At 40.0% G+C, this 15,290-nt stretch overlaps 4 protein-coding genes across 5 annotated transcripts; 2 read left to right on the top strand and 2 right to left on the bottom strand.

Moving 5' to 3' along the window:
- Nucleotides 1–830: 830 nt before the first annotated feature.
- On the bottom strand, nt 831–4,974 carry LOC135490763 (uncharacterized). Of its 2 annotated transcripts, none has more exons than XM_064776222.1 (8): nt 4,724–4,974; nt 3,865–3,995; nt 3,404–3,636; nt 2,788–3,068; nt 2,449–2,562; nt 2,177–2,245; nt 1,900–1,998; nt 831–1,775 (listed from the first exon to the last, which is right to left on the bottom strand). In XM_064776222.1, exons 2-8 carry the CDS (start codon nt 3,954–3,956, stop codon nt 1,647–1,649), a joined length of 1,017 nt encoding a protein of 338 aa, XP_064632292.1. In that variant the 5' UTR covers nt 3,957–3,995; nt 4,724–4,974; the 3' UTR covers nt 831–1,646. The 2 variants fall into 2 exon arrangements, with proteins under 2 accessions (XP_064632292.1, XP_064632290.1); XM_064776220.1 differs by lacking the exon at nt 4,724–4,974 and adding an exon at nt 4,457–4,620.
- Nucleotides 4,621–7,197, top strand: LOC135490762 (dnaJ homolog subfamily C member 28-like). Its single transcript, XM_064776219.1, has 5 exons — nt 4,621–4,704; nt 5,010–5,323; nt 5,611–5,897; nt 6,074–6,274; nt 6,615–7,197. Exons 2-5 carry the CDS (start codon nt 5,018–5,020, stop codon nt 6,991–6,993), a joined length of 1,173 nt encoding a protein of 390 aa, XP_064632289.1. The 5' UTR covers nt 4,621–4,704; nt 5,010–5,017; the 3' UTR covers nt 6,994–7,197.
- Nucleotides 7,191–11,633, bottom strand: LOC135490761 (nitrilase and fragile histidine triad fusion protein NitFhit-like). Its single transcript, XM_064776218.1, has 11 exons — nt 11,537–11,633; nt 10,946–11,212; nt 10,575–10,730; nt 10,071–10,277; nt 9,781–9,891; nt 9,547–9,648; nt 9,008–9,170; nt 8,740–8,859; nt 8,284–8,459; nt 8,023–8,088; nt 7,191–7,754 (listed from the first exon to the last, which is right to left on the bottom strand). Exons 2-11 carry the CDS (start codon nt 11,204–11,206, stop codon nt 7,644–7,646), a joined length of 1,473 nt encoding a protein of 490 aa, XP_064632288.1. The 5' UTR covers nt 11,207–11,212; nt 11,537–11,633; the 3' UTR covers nt 7,191–7,643.
- Nucleotides 11,634–11,730: 97 nt separating this feature from the next.
- On the top strand, nt 11,731–14,224 carry LOC135490764 (sentrin-specific protease 8-like). The gene is made up of 4 exons (XM_064776223.1): nt 11,731–11,956; nt 12,301–12,614; nt 12,934–12,984; nt 13,401–14,224. The coding sequence occupies exons 1-4, from the start codon at nt 11,832–11,834 to the stop codon at nt 13,562–13,564; spliced, it is 654 nt and encodes a 217-aa protein (XP_064632293.1). The 5' UTR covers nt 11,731–11,831; the 3' UTR covers nt 13,565–14,224.
- Nucleotides 14,225–15,290: the final 1,066 nt, after the last annotated feature.

Here is a 15,290-nt window from a genome sequence, read left to right as displayed (position 1 = left end):
CTCCTCCGTTTTGGAGACCCTTCTCAGTCTTGTCACAATCACTTCATGTCAAATTGAAACTGATATAGATCATAGAGGTGTCATCCAGCTCCTTTGAAGACCCTCTTCTCATTGCAGTCAGTTCAGCAGTGGAGTCTAAGATACTACCTTGAGCATTTGATGCACTGTCATCTGGTACATGTGTGCCATTAAGAAGTCCAACACATTACATAGATGAAATTGGAGATGACTTTCCCATTCACAGCTAAGGTAAAACTTTGTGGTCCAACTGTGGATTTCCATATCTACCTTAGAACAGCTGTGGTTAGTGTGACAAACGCTATCACATCCAGCCCTACCATTATAATGAAGAGATTATCAAGTCTGAGACACTGTGCTTATATTGCACAGTCTCTACATAACTGTCAATTCTTAGCTTGTACTCCGGTCCCCACCTTTAGGGTAGACTAGATGTGACGTTTGACTTGACAATCTAAAGAGTGTTCTTTCCTCACAGGGTGAAGACTATGGAATGCCATGATCCTGTGTTGAAGTCCAATGAGCAAAGTGAGAGCCCGCAACTTTAGCTTCCAGTGTGTGCATGGTGGTGGGGGTATCAACAAGCAACCTGTTGTATCGCATCCAAAGGCAGCCCAATTCGTCATCCTATATATCTTTCCTCATGATAGGACAACCTGGGACAAGGCTGATTCCTTCAGTATACTGTATTTCATTTACAGAAGGAACGTTAGGACTGATTGAGCAACTGGGACCAGGAAATCAAGCTACGTAGTCGATTTTTCTAATCATAAAACTTTATTATAATAACAACTGTTAACAAACAACACATGGACAGAGGTTACTAACAAAATAGATATCTTTACTCAGCAAAAGCTTAACATCAAATATTGATATATAAAACTGTCCTATCACTTTTTACTTGATCATTAACCATTTGACAAGTTGAAAAAATGACTACACGTACATACGTATGTGCGAAAAACAATCTAAAAAATTCACTTTCATTGCATTTCTCTCAAGAAAGAGGAACATCTCAAGAAAGACAAAGGACTACGTTTGATACTCAGGGTTAAAAAAAGTTGAGATTCAACTAAATTTGGGCATACTTATGGCATTTCTGGAACTAGCACAAAAATTCTAATACCGTATACACTTTACCATAGACCCATTGTACATTGTAGGCATCTATACTGAAAGTTACTGGTCATGTCAGTTCAAGATAGAAAACACGAGATCATCACAACTGTACATGTAGTACTGCTATCGTTGTTTCAGCAACTGACCCAGGTTGTTGGAATTCTTTCACACGCTAACATGTAAGAGCTTATACCAGGGTAAGCAGCATGGAAACACAGTTTACTACATGTATTCATCTACATGTACAGTGATACATCCAGCAATCATTATTACAATACATGTACATGTATTATGTATATATATAAAATCTGATCTACAACAATAGAATTGATATACATGTTTGGTTAGGACTGAGGAATGCGCTTTCAAAAAAAGTTCTCAACGTAAAATTTTGATTTTATTCGATTGTCACTAATACATTTAATCCACCTACTTTTGATTAATTTGACTCAATGAATTGTCTTCAAATTTTTTACTTTTTGTTCATTTGAACGACAGTGCACGTAACATTAAAAGTGGCTGGATGTTGTTCCTGCGTATTTCTCGACAGGCATCATCATGTGAGGCTGGTAGACATTCTTTGTTACTTTGTGGGAATAGGTTCGACCTTCAGCTCCAAGAACAGCTACTGGACCAACCTGAAAATATCATTGGAAGAGATAACTTGATGATATGAATTGCCGAATACATCGAAATGTGGGTTGGTTAAACTGGTCTGACATGTACATGTATGCTTGCTACATGATTACATAAAATCCTTACCTGATTCCAACGCATTTCTTCCTCCAACTGTTGAGCCATCTTTTTCTGCTGCAGCCAATCTGCTGCTTGCCTTGTCAGACTTTTGTTCAGTTGACGATGCTGGAAAAGATTATTACTTTTAGGGAAGTTAAGAAAGGTCTCAGATTCAAAAGGATAGCTCCAAAAAAGGCATCAGTGGCAAGTAAAGGCTGGAATCCAGAATAAGATGGCATTTCAGGCAACTATGGTACAAATCGCTTTCCGAAATATTTTGTGTCAAGAAATAAACAATACTCACTTCTTTGCGTTCCTTTTCTAATTTATTCACAAGTTGTTTCCTGGACATGTCACGAGTGATTATCTGATGCTGTAAAGTGAACAGAAGAAGATATTGCTAAATGTGCAAATAGAATTCCATCTAGTCCAATGGCCTCTCTGAATGTGACCTACTCCACAACTAGGCTACATGCAAGCACTCAACATCAAGTCAAGGGAAGGGAAGAACAATACCGTACCCATTGACTGAAATCCAGCTTCTGATGCCATCACTGGGTATAGCAATCAACTTACACACATAGTTGCCCTATCACTTTCAGCATGCTTGGTCTGTTGAATCAATCTGGCATTGTCATTCTTGAGTCGTATGATTTCCTGCTTGAGGTTCTCATTCTCCATGATCAGGTACTACAAGAAAGCAAAAATATAAGAATTTCAATCAAGAAATGCTACCTATCCCTTTCAATTTGTCTTTTGTAATGCTGTCTGATATCACACCACTAAGCTGCATGATTTTCAATCAGGAAGACAGAATTTGTTTGGTTTTTGAAAGTTGTACCACCTGTTCCAAGCATGACTTAACCACTTCACTATGGGGCGTTCAAACAGTTATGAAATCAGGGTTAAACTTACCTCACTCTTTCGTTGAAAATCATCAAATCTGAATCCAGCCATTGACTGCGGTCTCATCATAGGTGTAAATGGTCTACGCATACGGGAACCTTGAGTTGATGCAGTTTCAGAATCTGTACAGGTATGACTAATTTCATTCTGCTCATCACCTTTTGAGAACAAAGTCTTTTGTCCCGGAGATGAGTTTTTCCTCTTCTCACTTTCGTAGAGGCTCTGAAATTTTTGTGTCATGAACTGGCTCTTCTGGAGTTCTTGTTTTAGATCAACTACGTTGTTGGTAGCTGAAAAAAGAATCGAAGAGAATGAAGGCATTCGAAAGTACTCCTCAAGGCCTCATCGAAAGAATGTCATGGAGATGTTGGGGCCCCATTCTTTGTTCAAAGGGAAACCAGCAAGTCTTTAAAACAGTCAAGTGACTTGCCTCATTGTTACATAGTCCGACCCAGTCCCTGTCGAAAACTGATCAATCTGATATATACAAAGTGAAGGTGCAATGAGACGCATTGCCAGAGGTAAACATTTCCAACTGTGTCCAAGCAATGACCTGTCATCATCTAGGTAATATTCACAATTAAACTCAAGTTATGTAATAAAGCAACAAAATATTTTAACTTACCCTCATTTGCTCGTTTCTCATATAAACGCATGAGCTTCACCAGGTTTGTTCTAGACAAATTACACTCATCAATCCGGTTCCTGTGCGAAGGTGTCGTTACCCGCAATTCTTGCATCTTGTCATGGAGAGCTAACTCTGTTTTTAACTTGGTGTTCTGAACTTCGATGGTACGCATCATTTGGGCTTTCAGCTCATATGCCAGCTCCTGCTCTTCAGGGGTTAATTGAGGTTTGCTGAAATAAAGGCAAACTGAATCTGTCACAACATAAAGATTGATTTAGACTTGATCTGCATACAGTTATCTAAGGTCCTGTCTTTTCAAAGATCACAATTGCCTAAACTTTTTTAGTTGAAGATGCCTTACATATGGATTCAGTAAGGTCATGGTCATGCAAAGGGATAGGATAAGCAAGTTTGTAGGTTTGCGTGACATGAGAGTGGTAGCCTAAACCATCACATACTTCGCTCTATTCGACAATAGCGACTCTTTCCTGTTTGGCTTGTCTTTGATTAGTTTGTCCCCCTTCTCCTCAGGGCTGCCATCTGTTGGCATCTTTGTTTCATCCGTCTGATCGGGAGAGCCATCTTTTTGCTGCAATAAAAGACTATTGTATAGAAAATGAAAGAAGTGGCGAGTCCTTGATTTGTAGGTGCCTCAGAACTGTTCTGTAATTGACCTACATTGCTACAACAAGGCTTATCACTCGGCACATACATAACTGTAGTGTTGGTATTCTATTTGGATGTTAAGAGGCGGGAAGGACATTGTATTCTGCTGGGAAGTGTCATCAGACAGTGACTCACTGACTGAACGGCGGTAACATATTCCCAGACCCATCGATCGGCCCCCACCTACATCTGACAGATAGACTGAAGCCTAGGCCAACTTGACCTGGCTAATCATTCAATTCCAGCATTTTCATCAAATATTTGAACAACATTTTAGAACTAAGCACACTCAACAGTCAGAGAGATCAGAAGAGACAGCATTTGACTTCTTGAGTTTGACATTTGACATCTGTCAGTGTCAGTCATTTCATGATTTTGGTTTACCTCTTCTTTTGCGTTTTTCTTGTCATTTTCAGTCGATTCCTGATCAGCCATAGTGACAAACAGCCACTACAACACTGACCTAGTTGATAAAACACACATGTGACTTTATTATAGGCCTCTAAACGGTTGTTTAATGTTTGTGTTGGAGATTAGCAGAATACATTGTTTCGGTGCCACATTTCGCCGCTTGGTGCCGCCACTGTTTTGACAGGCATTTCTCTGCACTGACAAAAACCTTATTTTCCAAAGTGTGTGAGATAATCTTACTTAGTTTTGATATCTGTTATGATAACGTTATATATTAGAAGCCGTAGAGTGCGATATATGGGGCTAGTATGGAAGGAATATGCCGATCTTGTGAAGTTTGTGGCTTTCATAAAAGATTGCATAATGTATGGGGCGCCATTTATGACAAAATTCAATACGTCTGGCTACTGCACATCGGGCATGTGAACAACCAACTCAAAAGGCGGACCACACTTGGACAAGTTGTCAGTAGTGTGATTACCTGTGATGTTATTGGGTTTAACTGATTGGTCCTCATTACTTACAGGTCTGTGAATGCTGCAGAGGATGCAGCTGTGTTCCATTTGCCGATCTCAGTTAGCTAGAGCACTTCTACGTGGCCAGCTGAATAAATCTGGTGGCCAGCAGGCCAGAAGAATAACCCTGTCATCATTTCTGGGAAGTCGCCACTTGACTTTGAAAGAAAGCTATGCCCTGCTTGATTGTTCAACAGATGCTGAGCTAGGCGTCCTCAAAGCCACATTCATTGAGCTAGCAAAGGTGTACCATCCAGACAGCGGTGCAAAAACAGCTGATCCGCAAATGTTTACTGAGATAAAGGAAGCCTACAAAGTGATTGAGGTACAAATCATTAAAAAAAGTTGAGACAGTGTCACAATCGGACCAAGAAAATGTTACAACGAGGTTTTAGTGGGGCCGAATCAGCATGCTTGTCCAATGATTGTCAGATTAGCCAAAATGTGTCCTTGAGGAAGACCAAGTCACAACCTGGGCCCAGTTGTTAGAAAGCATGCGAACATGTTGTTACAAGTGCATTGAAATTATTACATGTCAGCATGGCGTTATGAGCTAACTGCCTTTCTAAAAAAGATTATATTATAGTCAAATTGTCCTTTCAAATTTTTCAGAAGCACCTGAAGAAAAAGGCCGAAATCGAAGACAGGCAAAAAGCTGAACAACAAAAAGGAGAGCTTGAGTTTGACATCAAACATACAGCACCTCAACATCGGCAATATCTGAACTATGAGGGTATTGGCTATGGTACGCCACGTCAGCGCCAGAAACAATATGAGAAGTATCGGGTGATGAGAGCATCTGAGAATCTGCGGGATTACAGGACAGAGAAAATTATGTGGAAAGTCGAGGACGCCTTGTTGGTGAAAGATAAACGAGAGGCCAGCAAGGCAAAAATAAGGTAAAAAACAAATTATCTTATTTCCTGATGAGATAGGGGGCAAGTTTGCATACAAATTGTATGTGTCATAATCTTTCTTATAGATATCAATACACTTAGGGTACTGCAACCAGGAACTATTCGTGAACTATTCTAGCTCAGTTATTAATAGTCATTAAATCCTCTTCTTGCTTCAGGAATACCATGGATCGCTTGGTTGAAGATTTAATCCTCGACTCGATGGCAAAAGGGGAGTTTCGGGACCTCCAGGGAAAGGGGAAGCCACTGTCTCAAACTTATCACAACCCTCTTGTTGATACCACGACCCAGAATCTGAACCGAATACTGATCGACAATGGCTATGTGCCAGAGTGGATCAGTTTAGAAAAAGAATTCAGGTGTGTACAGCAACAATTGTTGATTTCTGATAATAGATGGTGTTTTAGGGGCTTAGAGTAAACAAGATACATGTAAGCCCACATTGATGGGCCATTCTCACAACTGCATTTTTTGCAGTAATTACACTTACAAATATTGCTTCTAAAACTTTAATGCAACTTCAATGCACATGCACTTGCATTCGAAAAACTGACACCTTCTTTTGAAAGTAAACAAACCAAGGACAGAAAAGCATTCTACTAAGAAATCAGCAAGACCTTATCCTCAGTAGACCATTTATGGTGCCGACTCGAAATTTATGATGATTTACATTAACGTTTTCAATATCTCCCTTCACAGAAAAGACATTCGAGATGCCAAAGAAAGACTTGAAAAGAAAAGATACAAACTAGGACCGCTCCCTTTTTCACCATTAGAGGAATCAAGATGGACTATGTTCTGTCAAACGTTTGAAGAGGAAATGAAATTGGTGAATAAACAAATTGAAAAATTCAACATGATTGTACCGACTATGCAGCAACAGATAATACCAATCAAGGCAGAATTCATTCAGGATTCTGTCCTCAGTGATTACGATGCAATTAGTAGACGGATGGAAAAGGAAAATAAAGCAGAATGTGATAGACTTGAAAGAACTGGTCGAGGTGAAAACTATGTTACATTTGTGGATGTAATGAAGGAAATTGCAGCGTTGTTCAGGAGAGGTATACCACCTTAATGAGACACTGGCAAAGTCATAGAAAAAACTTTCAGCACAACTAATTCGCATCAACTTGTTGAAACTGTTACACAATCACTGTAGTCACATCCACTGGAAACACCACAGCTGCCACATCCACTGCAGTCACCTCCGCCAGTGAAGACGGGGGGAAATTGCTTTTGCCTCTGTAGATGCAAATGAGAGGAGAAACTAAATTGTCGATTCCATTTATAAATATATTTCTTCCCTAATCTATAAAGATACACAAGTGACCTGGTAGGTCTAGATCCTCTGATGAGACACTTTATATAATAGAAGATCTTTAATTGGCAGTTCTAAGAAAAAAATAACAAAAGTGAAATTAAATCTCCATGACCATGATACAGTACAGTGTAACTGATAACTCCAACAAATTGTTAGTATAAAATTTCTATTTAATCGTAATTTTCATCATCATCAGCCCAATCTTTCCTGTCCAAGATCACACGCCACACCATAACATACTTTTACGTCCCTAACAAAAAGCATCTGTCTCTGAATAATGCACATTGAGGATGTCTGTGCCAGTAAACCTGCTCACTCCTCTGCCCTCCCATCTCAATAACAACTAGTCCAAAATCACAGTCCAGAATAACAAAATGTCCTTATTATTGAGTGTCTTTCCCTAATCAACATGAGAAGAACCTTCTTAACCCTGCCGATTCCTCTGCCATTTCCTCCTCAGTCCGAATATTCCCTTGCTTCATGTCTTCTTGTAGATTTTTATCATGATCTTGAAGCTGCAATGAAGATTATTGAGATTTTAATCTCAATAATGATAATGTATCCTATTCTCTAGCAATGTCTTTAAAGTGGTGTTATAACTTTGTAATAACCATCAATAGAATTATGATCAGATTCTACATACATGTACATGTAGACTCTAGTCCAAACATTGAACAAATCTAAACATACTTCAATCATTCATCTTCAAATCTCTGGCAACTGTCTTACTCAGCTGAAAGTATTTCTTTAGATAGTTACTGCGACCCCAGTCTTCTTGCTTACCTTTGAATATACTTCATCCTCTTTAAAATCACCAGCTTTTCTTGGAAGAATGTGGACATGAACATGCTGGAAAAGAAAATGTGACAATTCAGTATTTGTCTATATACTGCAGAACACTGTTTCAGTATTAGACTTTGACATGGTGTTATGTATCACTGGCTGCAGTTTCAGTACAACAGCATGGGGACCCTGCAACTTTGGCTGGTCTGAACTTGAGAAGAGTACATGTACATGTTATCCTTATGAATATTATAAACTAACTGCAACTGTTTGTCCAGCATCCGGCCCGTCTTGTATGGCAACACTGGATGATGTAGCACCATGGACTTCCTCTATCACCTTGGTTACTCGTTTCACACAATTAAACAGATCAGACACTTCTGATGGTGTCAGGTCTGCAAACTTTTCTACAACTCTGATGGGTGAGACTAAAACATCTATGTCATGGTTAAGAAAAATAATACTTCCTGCCTGAAGCAGTAGCAACAAACTTTCCAATTTAACCCAATCAATTACCCAGCAATGCATCTTTCCGATTGAATGGTCATAGACAATTTGGTTGGAATGGAAAACGGCAAATGGACCAGCGATACTGAGGTCGAGTACCAAGACAATCTTTGAATGTAATTTACTGCATTGGCTGGATAGCAAAAGTTTACAGTGCATGTCGTTATGCATGCACTTAGTTTCATGATTCCACGAGTGTCAAAAGGATACGTCCAGGAACCACTGGTTTTATGTTCACAAACGCAATGGACAGATTAGATCTGTGGAACACCTGGTCAGATCTTATTGAAAACTGTCCAAATTGGTAGCTGGCTTCACTGTCAATAGGAACTGAAAGAATCAGAAACAGACCATTTCACTGCAGTATCAGTGTCAGAAAGGTCTGTGACACAGCCTACCCGTACATGTATAGCCGACAACCTTCCATTTCAGCAATTTAAATTTTAGAAAAGTGTTGGTAGAGGCACAGACTGCTTACCATTGCTCCTTGTTTCGATATGTCCATAAATGTCATGCCTCCGGTGCTTGTCCATAGGCATGTCCTGTCTAATCTTGTTAAGGTAACCAAGATCAATCTCGGTACAGGCAATATCTGTCCCATTTTGACACTCTGCAACCACGCAGCCCCAGGGATCAATCACCTGGCAAGTAAAACCCCAATGTAAGTGCCACATATCACATTGGTGTCCTACTCACTTTCTACGATGTATAGTACCAGTGCTTTGCACAGAAGAAGCACAAACATTCTTAATCTACTTATGACAAAGGCTCAATACTGTGACCCCTTTTTAATCCCTTGCAGGGCAACTGGTTAACTGAACTGCCATCATGGGGACACCACATTTCATGGCAAAGTTTTATCCAGTTTATAGCATAACAAGAATATCTACATGTAAGACTTGAGGTTACTCTCGTAACAATCTGAGCAAGGAAACATGTCGTAGTATGAACAATCCTGAGAGTAAAGATTACTGGTTCCTCCACAGCATGCCAGGACTCTCATTTTTTTTAACATACCAGTGCATGTCCATAAGACTGTCTCTTTTCATTGTGTCTTCCAACCTGTGCAGCTGCTATTACATAGCATTGGTTTTCGATAGCTCGACTTCTTAATATTGCCTAAATGAAAAATATTTGGTCAGTCAGAACGAAACAAGACACAAGGAATCACCGTCAAGAAAATCAGTTCCCAAAAATGGTCTCAAATTCGTAACCTAGAACATGATTATGCAGATTAGAGCTGCCACTTACATGCCAATGAGCCATTCCTGTTGGTACAGTAAATGCAGATGGATAGGTTAACACTTCAGCACCTTGCTGGGTAAGAGCCACAGAAAATTCTGGAAACCTCATATCATAACACTGAAGAGTTAAGGTTAAGGAAGATGAAACAGTATGGAATGTTCGCAATATTTCCAGCTGGGATTTGGCAAAACAAGACAAAGGGTACTGGTATGGAATAGTAACCCACAAAATCTAAGTTACAGAAAGTTTTACCTAAATATGCAAAATTAGTGATGATCGTCACAATGAAAGGATACAACTCCCAAACCAACTTTCCCAACTGGGGTTGCAACAGGAGGTGCCACTTGAGATCCTGGAACGGTGAAGTCTGATTCAGAAAGTCTGATGGTGCCTTTGATGTGGAGATCAAAGAGGTGCGTTTTGTTGTATGTGGCGGAGATATTTCCTTCATTGTTGATGACTAAATGGGTGTTGAATAGGCGACATGGTTCGTCTTCTGGACCCTAAAATTAAATAATTTGCATCATCATCATCAATGAACATTGGTCTAATTGTCCAGCACACTCACTTTTATGGAAAACAGCTTACTATCTTACATGTACAAAGTAAATCTACCAAAATTTTGAGTCACCAGCATATTTGAAACTTCGAATGTTTTACCGGAAAAATTTTGAGTCACCAGCATATTTGAAACTTCGAATGTCTCACCGGAGTTTTGATTATTTGTTTCGCTCTTCAATAATCAAAATTGCCCTGGCCATATTTATGAGTGAATCAATGGTTTTCAAAATTAAACTGACCTTTTCATGGAATCCACCCAAAGATAGCCAAATATCATGCTTCTTTGCTAATTCTTGGTATGAAGTTATCAGAGGACCAGATAGGGTTTCAGAAAATTCCAGAGCTTGTGGTCGGGATTCACTCACAAAGTCAAAACACTCTGGGAGGAACACCATCTGAAATTGAAATGTAGTATGATTCACTACCCAGTATAAAGCCTGGTATTTGTAGGTTATTTACCATTGATTTTTAATTTAAAAAATTGTCTGAAATTCTACATTTAAAAAATTTCCTGCAGGAGGTCTTCCAGAAGCATCATCTCTCCAGGTCCATATTGGTTTAATTGTTTCATCATCACTTAGGAATTCAATTCTCCATCAACCATTTTTACCTGAGCTCCCCTGGCCTTAGCTTTTTCAATCAGTTGCTTGCAAACTGAAAAGTTCTCCTGCTTATTGGATGTCGCTGTCATCTGACAAACAGCCACAAGTGGGCTTTGCTTGACATTGACCTCTCTCGACATGGGGCCTTCACCACCAGCAGTATAAAAAAGCCGATTCTGCCGGCCTGCAAAGCTTGCTACTCTTGTGTAGCCTCCTAATCTCCACCCAAGCGTCTTCACAATGGCAGCAAATCCCCTTGTCAATGTCATGGATGTCTAAAAAAAGTAATTGAAGAATATGGAAATAAAGCAAGATCACCAAATAAATTTTGCCACCAAGACCAAGAACATTGAGACTTGAGCGTCCGAGTAGGACAAGAGTTTTGTGAGCTGTGCAAACATTCTATACATAAATTCATTTGTGAGGAACTGAGGTTACAGTTTCGCTTTAAGTTGGTAAAGTCGAGAGTGACAGTTCAGCTTTAATTTTGTTACTGGAGAATTACGTAAGAGCTGCAATTTGATATTTTCCTCACTGTAGCTGTCTAAACAATAATGGAAATTATTTCAGAGGTTAAATTCTATATTCTCTATACTTACGAATCACGATCAACCCCACGAGTACCTGTGAATGAGCGTTAGAACGTTTTTTTCTAGAAAATGTTCAAAAAGATGGAAACCAAGAAGCGTTGTCTTATTGGCCACTCGATATAAGAAGTAGTAAATAAGGCCCTTTTATCCAATTAACTAGCCTTTAAATTAAAATTAACCACTCGTTAACTCTAATAAACGCATGATGATAATTATTTTGTATCAAACTAACTTTTTGATACTAAAAGTGATGGAAATGGTGAATTAAAAGTGTTACAGTTTGGGTAAACGTAAAGAACGTACAATGGCCGAAAGCGACGAAAAAGCGGTCGTTCTCAGTTATCATGACTCGCTTTTGAGAAAGTCAGACGTTTCGTTGCTGGAAGGACCGCACTGGCTGAATGACAAACTTATAGGGTTTTTGTTTGAGTAAGTTACATGGTCTGAATCGGCCTTAATTTCTTCTTTCAGTCCTTTGAAATTGACCTACAAAGCGAAAGTGTCAAGTAAAGCGCCATCTCGCGGCCTTCCATAGAATCAGTCCTACCCTTTCCTTTAGGCCTTCCAGTTGATTCGTCAAAGCATCACTGCCATCATATCCATTTTGACAGGCTAATTGGTGACAATGCGGTACAGTCAAGAGTAGTGCTGTACCAATTTATGGACCCTGGCCTTGGTCAGACAGACATCGTCCATCATGTGGATAGCAATCCACCACCACTGCCACTGGCACTGGTTTCGCTCAACTTGTGCCTTCTCTTTCTCAATTTCAGATATTTTGAAAATGACCGCTTCAAAGAAAGGTGCCACCATGTTCGCTTCATCAGCCCTGATGTCACGCAATTTATCAAACTTGGTTCACATGTGGAACTAGAGTTATTCTTACAGCCACTGGAACTACACACAAAGAAGCTAGTCTTCCTTGCAGTTAATGACAGTACCGATGCAAGCCAGGCAGGAGGTTCCCATTGGAGTCTTCTAGTATTCTCCCGGAAAGATGGGATCATTTCACATTATGATTCTAATCATGGTTACAACGAAGCTGCTGCTAGAAGTATTGCCAAAAAGATTTATCCTTATCTACGGGGTAAGTAGGCTACAGACAGTGCAATTGAAACTCCAAGGACCTCCAAACGAAATATTGATTGAGACCATTTTCTATTTCCGATATAATCATGGTATAGACCTGATTGATGATCAAGATTGGGACTTCTCTGTCAAAACCTTCATTCTATCATGTCTATCCTTGCAGTGAACAATCTTGCCAGTTGCTCTTAAATTTGCAAATTGAATAAAATTGCTTAAAATCAGCTAGAAGCAATTTGAGATGACTCGATGACGAATCTCCTCTCCTTCAACCTTGTTCTTATTTGCATGCTTTTAGTATAATTGTTCATCTATTTCAGCATATGGTGAAGTGGAGTATCAGGAGGCTCTAACTCCTCAACAGAACAACTGTGAGTATCAAAGAGTGCTTGTGCTCGATTGCAGACAAGTTGTTTTTGGTCTTGGGGGTTTTGTAGTTTGGAGTGAGGGCAGCAGAGTTGCTAGTTTAAAATTACCTCATTTCCAAATTTGCCATGTGGGAGAGGGTTGAAACTTTTTGTTAATCTCTGCATCTGTCACAAGTGTTCGTGTGTACACATAATTAGCATGCTAGAATGAAGTAAAACCAGAGAATGTAACCAATTTTCAAAGCTTAGTCTTCAATCCTGAGGACCGCCTGATATGAGTAACATCATAATCTGGTTCTAAAGTGAATATCAGCAATGTCTTTATTGATTCTAAATCAACCATGTGCATTCGTTTCAAAATAATCAATATTTCTGTATTGTCACAAAATACTCAAAATATTTTCATATCCTTATTTCAGGCTATGACTGTGGGATATACGTAGTGTCTGTAACTGAGTGTCTCTGTATGAAATATCTGGAATCATTCAAATCTCCACTGGATGAGTTTGTAACGCCAGGATACGTGTCAAAAAAGAGGAAAGACTTAATAGACTTGATTTTACGTCTTGCTAAAGGCAGATGATACTACAAAAATTAGGAGTTTGTGCTTTTATTTCTGCTATCTATAGAGACTATGGCCAAAGGGCAGACTTCGATGTCCATATAGGTTATCTTCCCTATGTTGGACAGGTTTTCTTGGATTATTAGTGTTCTGGTTGTGATTCCAAAATGAGCATAGACAGACCTCCTGAATGGGATTGTAGTCCCTGCAGTAGTGTTGTCCTTAAGTAGCAGGATCATTGTGTCAAGAAAATGGATTGGTTTGCTTGCGAAATTGTGCACAAAGCAGCAACCAGCGGGTAAAAGTAAGATGGGTCACATCCTAAAAGTCTGTCTTCACCTGATATGCTGTCACAACCATCACAATGCATGAAGACATGTAATAAGATTGTGAGTTTTTCTAATATTTGTGTGGTGCATCCTACTGTTCTGAAAACTTTGATTGATCATAGAAATTCTCGAACTTTTGTGCTGTGGAAATTTCTACACATTTCTCAGTGTCTTTGATACTTGGTTGGAATGTACATTGATAGTGAGGAGCTCTACTATTTCCTTTCCTTTCACTAATCTTACCTTGACTGGGCAACCCCGATGTGTGTCCTCTTAGATGTTGTTGATTGTGTGGTGTATGGTATACCTTATGCACTGTTATTCCTATACCTATTTAAATACATACAACTTTCTGCACATAATTCGTTTGGCTTTTTACTGTCTTTTCTTTATTGACTGCATCAGACAATATGTGACATGTCTTTGTCATTACTATATTATGTCCTGCTTCCTCATCAAGCAGCACTTCTGAATATGTTTTTATGCATTTGTACAGAACAGCACTTGTGTCAGCAGGTCCTTAGCATTTGAACAAAAATGGGAACTGTCACAATCAATGAATCGAGAGACAGTCACAACCCTTGAAGACGCCAGGAAAGGGCATTCCGACCATACATACACTACATTGTTGGGCCTCGGACAACCAACAGGATCAGATCAGCAGCTGGTGGAGGTTGATCGGTGACTCCATCGTCAGTTCTCTCCAATGCCTGGCAGTAACTTATCACAATCAACGAATCTAGAGATGGTCACAATCCTTGAAGACACAACGAAATGTCATTCCCACCATACATACACTTGGTGGAGGTTGATCGGTTAATCCAACCACGCATGGACCCATGTCCACTATGACGGATCCTCACAGAATGCTGTCAGGAATGGAGGAAGCGGAGTTTTTGTCAAACACCCTGACAGAGAATCGCACTCCATCGCAGTCTCTGTCAGCAAATGTTGTTCCAACTACAGAGCTGAACTACAGGCACTCACCACCGCTGCTGACTACCTTGTCAGGAACTGTACCAAGTGTGGAGACAACATCCTCCTAATGACCGACTCACTGTCAGCCCTCCTGCTCTCCAGAGCTGGAAAGCCGAGACACTGACTGACAGCTCACTAGACAGGCTAGACCCCCTTCTCTTCACGCCGAAAAGAATTGTCGTCCAGTGGATCCCAGTCCATATAGGAGTGCATGGAAATGAGCAAGCTGATCACCTAGCCAAGTAAGGCAGAATGCTCCCGCAGTTCCAACACAGGATCTCATATGCGGAGTCCAAGACCCTCCTAAAGGCCAGCTACAAGGCGAGCTCGAGCAGGCAGACTGGCGGTTACAGAACAGCACGGGACAGCATCCACAAGCAGACCTGGAGGAGCCAGGTGTTTATATACCGGCTTCGGACAGGACACTGCAGGCTTAACAA

This window comes from Lineus longissimus, chromosome 7, assembly GCF_910592395.1.
Source record: "Lineus longissimus chromosome 7, tnLinLong1.2, whole genome shotgun sequence".
Classification (NCBI taxonomy): Eukaryota; Metazoa; Nemertea; class Pilidiophora; order Heteronemertea; family Lineidae; genus Lineus; species Lineus longissimus.
The sequence above is the reverse complement of the archived record's forward strand: the minus strand, read 5'-3'. Positions and strand labels throughout refer to the sequence as shown.